The sequence below is a fragment of the Glycine max genome, chromosome 1, assembly GCF_000004515.6.
Source record: "Glycine max cultivar Williams 82 chromosome 1, Glycine_max_v4.0, whole genome shotgun sequence".
Taxonomy (NCBI): Eukaryota; Viridiplantae; Streptophyta; class Magnoliopsida; order Fabales; family Fabaceae; genus Glycine; species Glycine max.
In genome coordinates, this window is record NC_016088.4 from 52,525,077 (window position 1) to 52,543,470 (window position 18,394).

The window sequence follows — 18,394 nt, forward strand, 5'->3', positions numbered from 1 at the left end:
AAGTTGCTGACAAAACACAACAAAACAAAATCAAGAAAAAGAAAATGGAAGACACGCTTTCTACATTGAGGTCTTTCATTTTTTCATCTATGATGCGAAACCTTTATATTTTTTCGAACAAAATTGTTGCTATGCAGCCAGATTTCTTTTTTATAAGTTTATCGGCTGTGGATTGATAACAAAATAAATTTTATTACTATTAACTAATTACAAATCATTAGTATAAATAATTATTATAAAAATTAATAAACATATTATTCATAGTGACATGTGATTGAATGATACATAACATCTTTTTTTTTTATATTATTACTAGTTAATTCATAAAAAAATTAGAATAAAGGCTAAATTTAGTTTTCAAAAGTGATCATTTCGGTTGAATTGTTCCTTGAAAGTATTCTTTGCATTATATGAGATAAATATTTTTATATAATTAAAACTTATAATAAATACATATTTTTAATAAGTAAATTATATCGTAATTAAAATATCATCTTCTATTAAATAATTTTCTATACACACAAATTTAAATTTAAAAGATATTCTATTATGTAACTATCTTCCCTAATTGTCTCGAAAGTTTTAACTGAAATCTCTGCATATATACTCAATAAACACTAGTATAAACCTTTTATAAACTTTCATCCAATTGTTCGTATTTTGAATTTTATTTAAACCTGCTCTTCAATTTATTATATTATTTACAAGAATTTTATTATTTTACTGTTATTATTAAAACCAGAAACTTAGACGGTTTTGCAATTTAAACATATACTTAAAGTAACGTGTATTTAATTTAAACTATGCAAACAAGTGATGTTAAAGAAAAGACTACAAATACAAATAAGTCTCATGATCAATAAAACAAGAATATAATTAAGTTTTAAATGAATATAATGGAAAAAGTTTTACATTTTAAATCAATAAAGTTAAAAAGATTAAAAATTAAACTAACCCAAATTATATATATATATATATATATATATATATATATATATATATATATATATATATATATATATATATATATATATTTAAGAGCAGAGTGATTTTTCAACAATAAAAATAAAAAGACAAAATGAATCTTAAGATAAAATATAAAAAATATAATTTACTCTGGAGTATATTGAACAAACTTATATTAATAAACTTAAGAAAAAAACTTATATTAATAAAACTGAAAAAATAAAATTAGAAAAGAAAATGGGCATTAATACATGGTAGGAATCTGTTGTGTATGCGGCATAATCGTTCTGTATATAAGGCGATCGTTGTGACTCAAAACTGAGTGAGGAGACTGAGAAAACAGAAGAAAACAAAATGGAAGACACAGTTTCTGCGTTGAGGTCTTTGATGGTTTCTCACTCTCCGCCGCTGGATGCCTTAGTGGTGCCCTCTGAAGATTATCACCTGGTAATATTATTATTAGATCCAACTTCTTCACTTTTTTTTCCAGTTCTTTTCTCTAATCCTGTCGATCTTTCTTTTCTAAATTGATATCTCTTCTGCGATGCTTTTTATATTTGCTCTTTGCAGAGCGAATATGTGTCTGCACGAGACAAGCGCCGCGAATTCGTTTCCGGCTTCACTGGAAGTGCCGGTTTGCTACTATCTTTAAATTTTTCATTGATGCATTTCCGTTTTTGTTTGTTTCTTTATTATTGTAGCATTCATCAGTTTAGGGTTTAAGTTGCCTCCTGTTTCGGCGTTTTCCTGCAATTGTTTCAACATTTCGCGTGTTAAGTATTAGCTGATTGGTTCCCGCGGAAGTAAGAATTGTTTCTATAATTTTGAAAAAGAATTGCGGTTTCTTGTTGTTTGCTATACATCCATGCCGTGTGTGTGGTCTTTGTGTTTTTCAAACCCGATGAAATCAGCCAGGTGTCTTTTTGTGATGGTATTTTCATTTTTTTAACAACGCAATTCAGGCTTGGCACTTATAACAAAGAAAGAAGCACTGCTGTGGACGGATGGACGGTATTTTTTGCAGGCTGAGAAAGAACTTAGTGCTGGGTGGAAGCTAATGCGAATTGGTGAAGATCCTGCTGTAGATATCTGGATGGCCGATGTGAGTAACCTGCTTGTGAATAGCATTTTTGATATTATCATTGATGAATATTAAAACAACTGCCAAAATTTTAGAAAGCGTAATATTTCACAGGAAGAAGGACGAAGTGGACCCTCTAGAAGATAGAAAAATAAAACATAAGAATTATATTATTAGAAGTTTTTGATATCATGTTTATAAAGCCAAAACCTAAACTTACTCTTATGGATGAGGTTAATATAGTAGATTCATCTTACTACATCCATGAATTGCTTCTGATTGATTCATTTTCTATTCATATCTCATAAAAGACTATATCTGTGATTTTACTGCAGTATATCTGTACTTATGAGTCATTTCCTTTCACCAGAATTTGCCAAAAGAAGCATCCGTTGGGGTTGATCCCTGGTGCATTTCAATTGATACTGCTCAAAGATGGGAGCGTGCTTTTGCCGAAAAACAGCAGAAGCTGGTTCCAACCTCAAAAAATTTGGTGGATGAAGTTTGGATAAATCGCCCACCGGCAGAGATAAATGCTGTTATTGTACATCCTGTGAAATTTGCAGGTCGCTCTGTTGCAGATAAGTTGAAAGATTTGAGAAAAAAGCTTGTACATGAGCAAACCCGTGGGATTATTTTCACAGCACTTGATGAAGTAAGTGCATCCTCTAGATAACTCTTCCTTTTAACTTCTTTTCCCTTGACACAAATTTTCTGAGTTTGAGGATATTTTCTGCTGCACTTGTTCATCCTTTTTAAGATAATTTTCTTTATTTTTTCCACTTTTTTTCAATAATGTGGCTACAATACAGGTTGCATGGTTGTATAATATTCGTGGAAGTGATGTGGCCTACTGTCCTGTTGTTCATGCATTTGCTATTGTGACATCCAATTCTGCTTTCATTTATGTGGACAAACAAAAGGTTTCTGTTGAGGTCAGTTTGAGTAATGCCTGTCTCATCAACTATGAATGAATTCCAGACCAGGTTGTCAAAAGACAATTTAAATTGTGTATATGGTGCCAAAAACTTGATAACAATTCTTTTGCCCTTGTTTATTTATATAATCTAGTAAAGAATGATGGGATTTCAGAAGGCTCAATACTACTCATCTTAACCAACCAAAACACTTATTTCACGGTCAAGTTAAATCAAAATTTTATTTATGTTGGAAGATTAAAAAAGCTCTTTTTGGAGAGTATTACTTTGGCTCATGATCTATTTATTTATCCTGATATTGGGAGGGGATAATTTGGAGCTATAAAAGTCATTGAAAATTGTGTTTTGTTCCAGGTACAAACTCATTTAGTGGAGAATGGAATTGAAATTCAAGAGTATACAGCCGTAAGCTCTGATGCGACATTGCTTGCAACTGATGAGCTAGATGCTGTATCTACTGCCAAGGCTGCTTTAGCCGAAACAGAGGCCAGAAAAATTCCCAGTGAAATTGATAAGAGTGTAAATGGTGAACATCAAGCAGAAGAAAATAGTAATGACCTCATATGGGCTGATCCAGTTTCATGCTGTTATGCACTGTATGCAAAGTTGAACCCCGATACAGTTCTCTTGCAGCAATCACCTTTAGCCCTTGCAAAAGCTTTAAAGGTTGTATGCAGTTAATTTAATAAAAAATTATATATATCTTTGGATTTTTCCCCATTTTCATCACATGAAACTTAGCTTATTTTTTTATAACTCCAATAATTTTAGAACTCGGTGGAGTTGGATGGGTTAAAAAAGGCACATATTCGGGATGGTGCAGCAGTTGTGCAATATCTTGTCTGGCTGGATAAGAAGGTTTGCATTTGGATTTTATGTCTAAAGAATGTTAGTTTTTTTTGGATGAGGACAGCCATATTTTCATTCTGTTCTCTCTAAATTTTTATCTTTTTATTTTTCATTTTAATCTACATAAAATGCAACATGTTCCGATTTCTGAGGTATAAGATAATGATACAAAAGCTTGGTTCAATGTGCAGATGCAGGATATTTATGGAGCTTCTGGTTACTTTTTGGAGAAGGATTCTGTGAAAAAGGAGAAACATTTGTAAGTTTCTTCTCAATTTTGAGCTGTCCTCATCTTTTGACATGGTTATTAAATATACCTCTGGGAAAGTTGGGACAAGGTTGGCAAGTTGGTTTTAATTGTTAACAGGGGGAAATCATGACAGTGAGATGAAAATTCCCTCTATAAAGCTTTTGTAAATTTTAACATATCCTTTATCAGAATGTTGTCAAGGTGGAGTTATTTTGACCATTGTTAAGTAATGTGACATGATGCTTTTAAAGATTACTGAAAATTTTGAGTCTGGGCATATCTTTCACAGAAATTAGCTCCTTATCTATCAGTAAAAAGCTTAATCATATAGTGTACATATAATTTTTTTTTCAAACATTGGCAGGCAATCTTTGAAATTGACTGAGGTGACTGTAAGTGACCAGCTTGAAGGTTTTCGAGCATCAAAAGAGGTAGAGCTAACTGAACAATTAAGTATATATTTGGATATGCTTTTCTTAGAAAAAATTTTGCTCAAGAAAAAAAAGTGGTGATTCCAAAGATTTTGGCTTCTGAAATAGGCAGTGGGGAATAACCATTTTCAGCTTTCCTAGAAGGCTGATATTTTAAAGTTGTTAAAGTTTTTCTTTATAGAAAAGAACTTTCATTAAGAAGACAATATTTAGTTATTAGACATTGCAGAGGTGGCATTACCTGTAATTTAGGTATTTTTGTTTTAAAATTGATTATCTTAAGTTGTCAGGAAAAGACTAAATTATGCACAATTTTGTTCCTATAGTGTGCTGTTTGATTGGAATAGATTCATTAGGATTGATCAGAACAGTTACGGGTATTTCCTGGAATTCTAACTTAAAATGTTCATCTCCCTTGCCTTTGATACTTTTTCAAAATTTTGTTTTATAGACTTATTATTCTTTATGATCCTCCCTAGAATCTAATCATCCATTGTATGCTTAAGTAGTGAATGACCTTTCCAGATGTTGCGTACAGTGTTTCTGTAGATTCTGCATATAAGGTGGATTTAAAATGTTTTGACCTGTTTGATATGTTATATGTACAAATGCTGCGATGTTAAGGAAGGATCACATTTTTTCTTTGCAACTTCATCAGGCCAATAAAAAAAATAAAAATAATTGACTGCATTTTCTTGAGCACATAATGTTATGAATGAAAATGAGGAAAACTGTTTCTTTCCTATAAACTTAAATGCAACATGAATGCCTTCAAGTATATGTTTGTTGAACAAACTGGAGAGTATGCTGGCCTATGTTCAATCATAAGTTTTTTACCCTGTTTTCAGCATTTCAAAGGATTGAGTTTCCCCACTATTTCTTCAGTTGGCTCAAATGCAGCTATAATTCACTATTTTCCAAAGGCAGAAACATGTGCTGAACTTGATCCAGACAAAATTTATCTTTTTGATTCTGGAGCCCAGGTCTGTCTAGTTTTTAACTGTTTTCAGCATAGACATATAGTGAATTATGTTGTTTTCATGTTTTTGCATTCATGATCTCTATATTGACAACTGGTGGTGTCTCTGAAGTATCTAGATGGAACAACAGATATTACACGAACAGTTCATTTTGGTAAACCTTCGACTCACGAAAAAGCGTGTTATACAGCAGTATGTGCCTTTCTTTGCTCTTTTTTACAAGTTAATTAGTTTCAAAACTATACTATGAATCATATACACATGGTTTGGTTTGCTGGAAATGTAAAGAAAGAAACTAGGGTAAAAATACCAAATTTCTACTATTTGTTTGAGATGGAGAAATAGGAAGTAAGGAATTTTTTCTCATGAGACCCACAAGAAAAAACATTCCTCCCAAATTGGCATGAAAAGGGGAGCGGGAGAAGATCTCTCTTTTTCAATTTTTTTGTTTTATTTTTTAAAAAAGTAATTTTTTATAAACAAAAAAAAACTTCGTACCCCATTGCCCGGAGGCTCTTCGCTATGCGAAGGTATGGGGGAGGGATATTGTAAGCAGCCTTACCCTTGCATATGCAAAGAGGCTGTTTCCGGATTCGAACCCATGACCAACAAGTCACCAAGGCACAACTTTACCGCTGCACCAGGGCTCGCCCTCTATTAATTTTTTATAAACAAATTATTAATAAAAATAATGGAGTTAAAAGTTTGATTTTTTGGGTTAAATTATATAAATTTTTCGTATAATTTATCTATTTTAATTCTTTTATTACTCAGAACCTAACAATGTGTTTTTTTCTCTTTTACTTCTATTATTTCTATTTCTTTCCTCTTTATTTCACTTCTAATCCAAACAAAACAACAACAACAACAACAACAACAACGCCTTATCCCACTAGGTGGGGTCGGCTACATGGATCAACTTCCGCCATAATGTTCTATCAAGTACCATACTTCTATCCAAACCATTAATTTCGAGATCCTTTTTGATAACCTCTCTTATAGTCTTTTTGGGTCTTCCTCTGCCTCGAATTGTTTGTCTTCTCTCCATCTGGTCTACTCTCCTCACTACAGAGTCTACCGGTCTTCTCTCTACATGCCCAAACCACCTAAGTCTATTTTCCACCATCTTCTCTACAATAGGCGCTACTCCAACCCTCTCTCTAATAGCTTCGTTTCTAATTTTATCCTGTCGAGTCTTACCACACATCCACCGCAACATCCTCATCTCCGCTACACCTACTTTATTCTAATCCAAACAAAACATTAAGGTTAAATTAAAAATTTGGTTCCTATACCTGTCCTTAAATCAATTCCTCCTGTTTGCAAAGTTATAATGGTGTTATTTGTCTGCTGAGTTGGCTAACACTATTATAGCAGCAACCTAGGACCGATCTTAAACATTTTTTATGTAGGGAACAAAGTATAGTGTTTTTTTCTTCATACAGGGACCAAAACAGGATAGGGTACCAATTTTTAATTTAGCGGTCATTTAATATCCAAGTTTCTTTCCCTTGATAGAAAGTGGATTGATATAGGGAGAAAATTTCAAAATTTTTCTTTTTCCTTTGTTAGTTTTTTTTGGGAAGGGAAGTACTTTATTAATGTTTAATACTATCTTATAAATACAAATAAATCTACTTGCTTATTAGTCAGCGACCAGAACACACAATCATATTCAGTAATCGTCCCACTTCCTTGTTTTTATTTCTTTCTAAAGGGATTTATATTAAGTTTGCTTGATTTGCTAAACTTTGTGCAGGTCCTAAAGGGTCACATTGCTCTTGGAAATGCTAGATTTCCCAATGGGACAAATGGTATAAATAAAATAGACCGGTTTATGTGTCAAATTCTGTGAATATAATTGAGCTAGTATCCGTTTCACATAATAACTTGGCTATCTTTTTCTTATTTCTTTCAATTTCTTTTAGGGCATTCTCTTGATATTCTTGCCCGAATTCCTTTGTGGAAGGATGGTCTTGATTATCGACATGGTACTGGTCATGGAATTGGGTCCTATCTGAATGTTCATGAAGGTTTTGAGGAACTATCACTATTTCTTTATTGCTTATTTTGATTCCATATTCTAGTTTTTTTTTCCTTTTATCCAAAGTCAGTACAAAATGAAAATTAAGATTAATATAATATAAATTGTGCAGGACCTCACTTAATCAGTTTCAGACCTCAGGCTCGAAATGTACCATTGCAATCTTCAATGACTGTTACAGATGGTTGGTATCATTTTTTCTAAGTAGACCATGAAATTGTGATTACCATGTTATTTATCTGTTATTATTAATTTTGTATTTGATTGTTCTGAATCAGTTTCAATTTATTTACTGGTCTTTTCAAAGGCCACAAATGCTTGATTGTACTTGAATGCATTTGTTATGAGTGTTGCATTGAAATTGGTTTTTCAGAACCTGGTTACTATGAGGATGGAGAGTTTGGGATAAGATTGGAGAATGTGCTTATTGTCAAGGAGGCTGATACAACTTTCAATTTTGGTGATAGAGGTTACTTATCTTTTGAACACATTACCTGGGTAAGTTCTAGTATGTTTATTATTAGTTTGTCTTTAATTTATTTCCATGGGATGCTTATTTTGAAATATGTAAAAAGCTTCTGCACTTCACTCAATTAATTCAACTCATGTTGACGAAGTTGTCTAGAAGCCAACTGAACTAAAGTGGCTTTGGAGCAGGTTTATAGTAGTTATTATTATTTTTATTATTATTGTTTTAAGATGTTTGTAATAGGAATCTCTTTATTAACTACTGTATTATTACACTTAGTTACTGTCAAAAAACTTTATTATACTTAGTTCTATCAAAATTTCTTTTGATGTTTAGAACTCTGCAACATATTTTCATTTTCCTTTTAAATTTATATTAGTGCTTAGTCAACTATCAAGTTTAATGAATCAGCATATATTTCATGAATGTTGATTATGACCTGTTTTAGGCTGGTAGTTTATGACCTTTGCTGTTGTATTTCTATCTATTTAAAATTGGAGAATTTTCCTTGATTACAGTGTGTTTAAATCATTCACAATGGAATACTATTTCTTATGGTATATAATAAGTTTTTGATGTTTCTCGTCCAGGCACCATATCAGACGAAGTTGATTGACCTGAACCTTCTAAGTCCCGAGGAGATAAATTGGCTGAACTCCTATCACGCCACATGTAGGAATATTCTGGCGCCATATTTGGATGAAGTTGAAAATGCATGGCTGAAGAAAGCCACTGAACCTGTAGGTGCATGAGCTGTGTTTGGAGTTGAAAAGTTAAATAACTTAAAGATGGTTCAGCGTAATTTTAGTGTCTTCCGTATCCATAATACTGTAATCTAGATTTTAGATATCATTGGGAATGGTTATTCCTTCAAATTACTATGCACAGCATATATAATATATCAATATTCTGCTGCATCATATTTGAGGGCGTGTACAACGTTAAATTGTCTATCCGCACGGCATCACTGCATGCATCAGCTCTTTTACTTTTCCCTAATATTGTTTATAAATAAGATGGATCTTGTACCTAAAAATGATGACCCACTAATACAGATGAAACTTGAAAGTGTTCGAAATTTAATTCCTAGATACTTTCTTGCATGACGGCTCGTAATTGGATGTAACAATTTTTAGGTGGAATCGTGGTATACTTTAGACGAATAGGTTTTCCCGGCATAGAGAACATTTGCTCAGGCGGTTGTGGACAAAAAGTAATGTATCATAATGCCCAGGTCCAAGTTTTTCATAAATTAACATTAGAGAAACATGATATAAAAATTAATAACATTAAAAACTAAAAGTAACACATTTTTCATAAGTTTTTAACATTTAAGTTACACAAAAAAATCAAATCAAATCAAATATATCATAATACCCATATCTAAGTTTCAACAATGCACAATAATATTCATTAACAATAATAAGTTTAACTCTAGAATAATAAAAATGATAAATACTTTAGATTAAATTTTATTTTTAAGGAAAAATTCAAAATGACATTGCATTAAGCATTTTCATTGAATTTTTTTTACAGGAAAAATCCGTTAGTCCTATTTTCTCTCATATTTTAGGATAAATTATACTGATTTTCTTAATTATCCTTATCACTTTTAACTTGCATATTGATTTAAATTCCTTTATATCTAACCAAATTTAAATTTATTTATCTGATATCTTATTTATAATTGTCTCTGTCATCTCTTATTTTGCAGATAAATTATCACTAATTATCATTATCCTTTCTCTCATCATGAGGATAATAAATTATTGTTTCTCTATTTGAATTTATCGTATTTTTTCATCATCATTATCTGGAATAGCAAGAATTGGAATTATTATCTGAAATTATTTGTTAAATTTTAATTTATTATGTTGAAAATTATTATATTTAGATATATTTAATATTCTTTTGTTAAATTTTATTAAGATAATTTTATATATTACTTTAATTATATGATATGAATAAATTTTCGCTTTTTATAATAAAAACTATAATCATATAATTTACATATTGAATTTTTAATTTATATATATATATATATATACACACACATTTGCATCCTTTAAATTACCATATACTTTTATAAATACTTGTAAAAAAATTTAATTTGAATATTTCATAACTTTAAATTTGAATTAGAATATATACAAGTCTTATCAAATAATTTAGATTAAATATATATTTAAAATATACTATAAATATGTTATCAGATTTAACGTTCAAATCATGAAAATCTTGTTTTAATTTTCAAAAGGAATCGGTTATAATATTTTGACAAATTATTTTCTTAATAGTTGTTGGGTTGAGTACACGTGCGTACGTAAACATAGGGTTGTGGGATTCAGAATTTTGGGCATGCATTCATGAGAATGTATCGTGCTTGCTACGATGATGATGCAGTTCTGCCTCTCCCTCGTTGAAATTAGTTTTGCGATTCAGATGCGTTTTCAAGTCTTGGAACTCTCTCGTCCTTGATCCTTCTTTTGTGAAACTGCACCTGACCTTCAAAGATCATCACGCAACATCCTATTCACGTTCTTAAATCCCAGCTTGGTTCAGCACCAACAGCGTTCCCTACACTTCTACACCATTGAAGCAGAAGTACCACGCCACTGGGGTCTGCAACGGATTGATCTATTTGAACCCTATTAAGACTCGTGAAGACTCAACGACTTGCTCGGTCCGATTTTACAATCCGGCTACAAGGTTAAGATCCAAAAAATCGGCCGCGCATAAAAATAGGTTCTTAGAATGTAATGGGCTTTGGCTATGATGATTCAAGTGACACTTACAAAGTGGTGGCAATTCGGAACTTGAAATCAAAAAGAGAATTAAGGGTTCGTTGCTTGGGGGACAATTGTTGGAAAAATGTTGCAAGCTGGAGTGGTTTTCCCCGTATACTTGGAAATAAGGGACGTTTTGTGAGTAACACTCTTAACTGGATTGCGGAACTTAGCACTACCAATCAGTATGCAGTTTTTTCCTTTGATTTAAGGAAGGAGACATACAGATATTTGTCGTTGCCGGTTGATGTTGATGTTGATGTTGCGTTTGATGTCCCAAATATTGGAGATTACATGGGATGTTTGTGTCTTTCTCACAATTTCAAGGGAGCCCATCTTGCTGTTTGGCAGATGAAAGAATTTGGATTCAAAAATCTTGGACTCTGTTGAATAAGGTTAGTTATGGGCATCTTAAAATTTCTCCTTGGATGTCCATGTGTGGGAACCCTGATGTAATGTTCATGGGAGAGATGATAAAGTAAAGCATATCATGTTGGTGGGAAACACATCAGAGTGGGAACATGTTCTGTTACTTCTGGGTAATGTAAGAAGTAATGGAGGAGAGGATCTTCGATATATTGTCCTCCAAAATAGTTTTCTTGGAGTCAACTAATTATGTTCAAAGCTTGGTTTTGCATTATCATGTTTGAACTACTCTGCAACTATTGGTTTGTGTTAAATCATGCTTAGTCATTTTGGAACCTTGCCATTTCAAAGAATTTATATTTAGTGTGAAAACATTGTGTGGCTGACTAATTTGTTAGTTCATTCTATTTTATTGGCTATTGTTAACAAAATATTTGGAGTTTGGACTAAAATCTTCATCTTTTTATAATAATTGATTGACATTCTATTGGCTATTTTGAAAAATGTTTGAGAAACATCTCATACGTTATCCTACACCTAGAGAAATAAAGAAAAAATAAAGAAAAATATAGGTGCAATAGAGATTATAAATTTATTATGTGGTAGGAAAAGAGAGATAAAAAAAAATGAGAGGTGCTGACGAAATGTTTAAAATAAAGAGTGATTCATATATAATTACTTCTCATTGACTGTTATAAATGATTTTCCCAAAAGGAAATTTGCTTCTCTCCTGAATGTTTAACTGTGCACCATATATTGAATTATGAGTGGTTCTGATCTTGTAACGATCATACACCTTGTGTTGGTTTGGCACTATGATTCTATGAAGTTCAGTGTCAATAATCATACACCTTATCTTTTCTTATAGAATCAAGAAAAAAAAAATAACACAAAAACAGTGAAGAAAAAGAGAGAATAGAAAAAACGAAATCAGCTTGTGTCCCTCTATCCAAACAATCGGGTTGCACAGCAAATCATACACTCCCTTTCTTTTTACGGTCATACCCCCATTAACTTTCTTTCAAAATTGTACTTTACTTTCTTAATAAAAAATAGAGTGTCAATCATGTGTTGTTGAAGCTTTGGGAGTTTGTCTTGCCTTGATTTTTTTTTCTTTATCATTAGGTTCTTGTTTTTGTTCTGGGTTTGAACTCACTTTGCAATGCGACGGTGCTAGTTAAAAAAAATGTAAATCTGTTGAAGAGCTAATTGAAAATCAAAATTGAAAAACAAATAAAAATATTTATTATATTAAAAAAACATAAATCATTTAATAAAAAAAACCTATATTTATCGTCCTTTTCGAAAGAGTTTACGTAGGGATAGTTGGACAGTCTAAATAAGTTAATAATAATAAATGATAGAATAGATTCAAGTTGTGACCATGACCGTGAGAAATGTCAAGTTTGACTGCTCTAGCATTTAATAAAAGTAAGATGCCTTAAAATTTGGGCTGAATATTCAACACAAACCAATAATAGTTGCAGAGTAGTGAGCTTAAATTAACCTATCCTCTTGTCTTGTGTGCTGAATATTCATAGAAAAGGCCACTCATCCATGCTGTCTAAACAAAAAAATTGAATAGATACGATGACAAACTCAATTGCATAGAGCTTAAATTTTAGTGTATGTGTTTGAAATGGTATATGGTTTTTTGAGATTAAAAAGTAGTTTGATATTAATTCATCAATCGAATTATGAACTCAATTGCATATGCAGTCGCATTTATTTATAATTTTCTGTAATATGAAAGACGATGACAAACTGACAGCGTGTTTATAGAAACAAGTTTTAATCCACATTGAGACACCAAAGTCACGTCAAAGTAGAAAAATGATGAAGTATATGTTTGGACCAATTTACATGAAATTAATTTTGAATCAAATTAATTTTAAAGTGATATGATTTATGTTTAAATATTTTTATTATAAAATTAAATTGAGAGTAAAATTTAGTACAAATTTTTTAATTTAATAAAAAAATATTAAAATTATTTTAACTCATAATTAATTCTAATTTTTTATCTAATGTAAAATCAAACACACAGGGTGAAGTTTCCAACACAATGAATCTGCTTGTGGAATATGTGACTATATGTTTAAAAATAGAATAATGATATACAAATATTTATTTATTTTAGATATCCTGTTAATATCTTTCGTTTCTTTTTATTTTTCTTCTTATCACATAATAAATCTTATAATGCCTATATATATATATATATTATCTTTCTAGTTGTTTTATACCATAATACGTATTCATGAAACATTTTTCTTGTAAATATTATATTTCCATTGCTGTTATAAGAAAACTTCAGATTGAAGTTCACGGACTATGCCCTACAATATATAGCCCGATTGAAAAAAAGTCCCAAAAGTTATATAAATATAATACTAATCAAAGCAACAGAAGGGAAACAATCCCATGTGAGGCGAGTAATGATATTCATTCATAATAATACTATATTAATAAAAGCAACAGAAGTGTTATTAACTTATTTTTATACAGTATCAATTAAAATTTATTAAAAAATATAAAATTATGAGACATGTTTATTAAACAAAATATGAGATGTAAGGTTATTTTTTAATAAATTTTTATCAATAAAAAAAGGTTTGTTCATAAAAAGTGTTATTAGATTTTTTAGGGGATATATATATACATGTATATTATGGGATGAAAAATAATTATAAATTTAATAATTAGTGTGATAAGAAAGTAAATAAATAAATAATAAATTTTAAATGTACATTTATTGATTATTGTGTGCTCTGCTACAATATTTAACTATCTGAATATTTAACTGCGTCCGCGAGGATTTTGTCAATCTTTCTCTTCTTATACGTATTTTGAAAGAAATCAGAAAACGTGTTTGTTATAATATTTGACTCTAAATTAAATTATTTTGTTCGATTATTCAAAAAGTTACAATTCATATTATGATTTTATTACAATTGGCAATTGCATGCAACGCCACTTCTCTTTTTAATAGAAGTATTATTTGATATACATATATAGTTTTAATATCAAATATTTGCAAAGGTTAAAAGAAAAATATTTTTAATCAATTCAAGTTAAAAAAAAAAGAGAAACAAAATAAAATTTCCTCTTATAACAAGATTAATGCGAGTTTATGTGTTTTTAGTTTATCATTAGAGATTGTGTGAATTACTAAATAGGTTAAGACACATTGTCTACTTGAATGACTCAACGCATAGTTATCACCGCAGGCCTTAAAGGTCGTTTCATGGCAATATTTTTCTCTTCATGCGCCTTAAAGGCCGTTTCTCTCAATATTTTAATTCAGGAAACTAAGGTTTTCTTATGCTTATTCTAATTTTTTTATTTTATTTTGGGATAAATAACTAAATTAGTGAAAGTGTGAAATACGATAAATTAGTCCCATTAAAGATAAAAAATTTAAATTTAATCTCTAAATGTATAAAAAAAATATAATAAATTAGTTTTATAGACAATTTAACAATAAATTAATCATAAATTTTATAAATTAATATCAAATTAATTTTTAAAATATACAATTAATTGTCAAATTATTTCTTATTTGATGATAAAATAATCTTACATATTTAATTTATGACTAATTTATTGTATTTTTTATAAGTTTAATGATTAAAGCTGTATTTTTTAATCAGTCGTCTTATCATACTTCTAGGTCAAAATTTATTATTATTTTTTAATCTAGATGATAAGTATCTCATACCACAAATAATCCTATTCTGATCTTCATTTTTAGATAATATTTTATGGTGTTGGTGCATAGCTACTTCATGAAACTAAGCCATTCGAAAGAACTATAAGATTATAAGGATAAGGATTTTTTTTTCTTTCGATGAAAGCAAAACTAACAAGAGACGACATACGCTGCATAAAGGTCCGAAGAGCAGCCTCAAGAGAAAGAGACCAAGTTATCTCTGTATGCAAGCTGCTGCCCAAGTAAGCCAAAAGTAATTGCAACAATGTTCCCTGTACAAGAAACATTTATAATTATTTATTAAATGGTTTTTTTTTCTTTTTTATAATTATTTAAATATTTAACTTCTAACAAATAATTATATATTTAATAAATAATTACTTACACAAACATATTTATTAGTTTTACATATAAAATTAATACAGAGATCGATTTAGATATCACGAAATGTAGTTATTTATTATAGTAAGTTTTTTGTTGAGTAGTGTAATAATTACTCAATATAAATCTACCTATATCGTTGAGTAACCTACATGAATATTTTATCAACTTGTAAGTTTTTATCATTATTTTCTAATCCATTTACATAGTAAACAAAATAAAAAAGGTGGCAACATTTCCATAACTTCATAAAATAAAAATACAACAAACATTATCATGTATTATATAATAACATATTTTATTTGTCCTGAAATAAAAACTCCACTCTTCAACTTTTGTCTCTTTCTAGGTATAGATGGATTTAAAGTGTCCTGAAAACATTTCTTAAAAAAAAATAAGAAGCATGAAATGTGTGTTTCTGATCTATCTATCTATATTATTACCCGGACCCTGACTATGAAGTATGAACTAAGGACTTTCAAGGGGTATCAAATTCTCTCTTACTTCACTCGTCTAAATCTTGAACAAATGTTTTTTAGAACATAGCTTTAACTACCAAAGCAATTTCATATACTAATAATTTGACATTAAATTAATTTTTATTGACGTAATAATTAAACTGAGATTTGTGTTGTAAAACACTGCAAACTGAAGACGATAATTAAGATGAAGAAGAAAAGGGTTCAAGAGCGAACGACGTCGCTGAGCACAGCAGTGGTAGTAGTGTAAGCAGAAGAAACTTTAGCCTCAGAACCCTGCACATGAGCTTCACAGTCCTTGCTCATTTGACAAAGCCAATGATGAGAGGATCCAACCTTAGACAACGCTTTCTCTCCACTCACTTTCAGCTCCTTAACCTTCTTCCTCATACCAAAACCTTCTTCATCCACCATCACTCTTCTCACCAGCTCCGCTACCTGTTCTCTTCTCACAACTCCTCCCTCCTCCGCCACCCGCACCGCCACCCCAAGCTCCTCCGACAGCATAAACGCGTTCATTTTCTGCTCCGCGTAAAGCGGCCACGCCACCATGGGAACCCCGTTCAGAACGCTCTCCAAAACAGAATTCCAACCACAGTGCGTCACGAAACCACCCGTCGCTGGATGTCCCAGAATCTCCGCCTGCGGGGCCCACATGGGGACCACAACCCCCACCGCTTCCGTTCTTTTCACGAACCCCTCCGGCAAGTAATTCAGCGCCACGTCACCACCATTCGATACTTCAAAAAACGAGCCACTCGCGTCGCCCTCGCACGGTGGCCGCACCACCCAAACAAACCTCTGTTGACTCAGCTCCAAGCCCAACGCCACTTCCCTCATTTGAACCTCTGACATTGTCCCACCGCTCCCGAAGGACACATAGACCACCGACTCAGCCGGTTGACCGTCCAGCCAACTTAAAACCGCAGCCTCCGGTTTTTTCTCCACGGTTCTCACCAGCGGTCCAACCGAATACACCTCCGCCTTCGTAAACCGGCCCAATATCCCGTCCTCTCTCACCGCCTTCGTCGCAGCGGGCTCCAGATCTTGCCACGTGTTCATCAAAATTCCATCAGCGGTCACTATCTCCTTTGCTGCTGTAAGGTAACCCTGGTACATCTCCCCTATAGGCGATAAAAACGGTTCGAGCGTGTCATCGAACCGAACCGCTTCGCAACCGAGAATCACGAGCGGCTCGTGGTTTTCCGCGTGGCTTTCAATCATTTTCTTGTCCATGGCGGGAACGTATACGGTAACCGCAGAGAACCAGGCGCTGGTGGCGAAGTAAACGTAGATAAGCATGCCGAGGTCACGTGCCATGGGAAAAGCTGCAAATCCGAACATGTCAACGATGAGTGCCGAAGGAGGAGGAAGCTTGGTGGACAGAATGGAAGAGTGCACAAAGGGTATGGAGTCGAGCATGGTTAACAGAATTCGTGCTGCTAAGGGCGGGTTGGGTGGTAGTTTGTGGGAGACATCGATGGGAGGGACAAGGACGATGTTGAGGTTTGATGTTTGTTGGAGTATGTGAGAGGTTGTGATTGCGGAGTCGGTGGTGACGACGAAGATGGTGACGTGGAAGGAGTGGTGAGTGAGGAGGCGTTTGCCTAGCTCCACCATGGGAATTAGGTGCCCCATGCCGGGGCTTGCTATAAGTGCTGCATGAGGCTTTGATGTTACCATGAGGGTTTCTTTTTGCTCTTTTCTCAGTTTCCGTATAAAAACACACTCATATACTCATATTTCTCCTGTTCCTCAAACGAAGGAGTGTCTTGTGACACATTCCTAGATTTTTGTTATATAGAGATTGAGATGAACTGATAAGCGTGTAGCCGTCTTTGCTTTAATTTCTCTATTATTATAATATTACTATTATACGTTGACCGTGGCTTGCAAGAAAGTACAAAGTGTGTAGGGTAAATATGTATTGTCTGGACTGTGCAAATATATAATGCCGTATTAATAGTAGTACATATTGACTTATAGATTTAAAGGAATTTTTTCAAAATGTACACCATAACATAAAATATTTTATTAATTAAATTTACATGTAATTAAAATAAATCACTTAAAAACATTAAACAAATATGTCAATAATATGACATATGGATTGAGATCAAAATAGTGTAGCAGCCGGTGCTTTTTTTTAATATATTATCCACATAATGATTTTATCAAAAATAATTTTTTTTATATCTCTCCATCACATAGAACTAATTATCTTATCTCATATTATATCTATCTCATTGACTTTGTTAGGTAATAGTACTATAATATGTTTGGTGTAAAAAAAAAAGTAAAATAATACCTTTAGTTACTTTCACACGTCATTTATAACTATTCATTCATTGAAAGAGGGAAAAAAAACAGAAGAAAAAAAGTACGAACATTAAAATAAGTGGTGTAATAGAAAATCATAAAAAGCAATTCAAAAATAAAAATATAAATAGAATTTTACTCTAAAATTTAATTACATACTACTGTACACTTAACTCTTAAAATAATTATTATAAAAATTAACAAACCAAATACATTTATTAGTTGACAATATAAAATTATCATTCGTAATTTTTTTTCATAATGATAATAGACACTTTAATAAATGATTGGTTAAAAAATTCACAACCAATTTTATAAATGATAATAGACACTTTAATAAATG

At 31.8% G+C, this 18,394-nt stretch overlaps 2 protein-coding genes across 2 annotated transcripts; one reads left to right on the forward strand and one right to left on the reverse strand.

Moving 5' to 3' along the window:
• Window positions 1-1,320: 1,320 nt before the first annotated feature.
• LOC100810683 (probable Xaa-Pro aminopeptidase P-like) lies at window positions 1,321-8,760 on the forward strand. The gene is given in 16 exon segments (NM_001289336.1): window positions 1,321-1,413; window positions 1,537-1,600; window positions 1,929-2,068; window positions 2,418-2,702; window positions 2,860-2,982; window positions 3,340-3,651; window positions 3,757-3,843; window positions 4,026-4,093; window positions 4,449-4,515; window positions 5,364-5,498; window positions 5,607-5,687; window positions 7,255-7,309; window positions 7,424-7,528; window positions 7,652-7,723; window positions 7,913-8,037; window positions 8,599-8,760. Coding segments are annotated over 16 exon segments (1,974 nt in total).
• A 6,979-nt stretch (window positions 8,761-15,739) lies between these two features.
• On the reverse strand, window positions 15,740-17,560 carry LOC100781979 (UDP-glycosyltransferase 72E1). The gene has a single exon (XM_006573532.4). It carries the CDS (start codon window positions 17,413-17,415, stop codon window positions 15,937-15,939), a length of 1,479 nt encoding a protein of 492 aa, XP_006573595.1. The 5' UTR covers window positions 17,416-17,560; the 3' UTR covers window positions 15,740-15,936.
• Between the last annotated feature and the right edge of the window lie 834 nt (window positions 17,561-18,394).

Bases quoted from the DNA above. Each gene is read 5' to 3' on its own strand.
- LOC100781979 (XM_006573532.4), bottom strand. From the start codon at position 17,415: ATGGTAACATCAAAGCCTCATGCAGCACTTATAGCAAGCCCCGGCATG.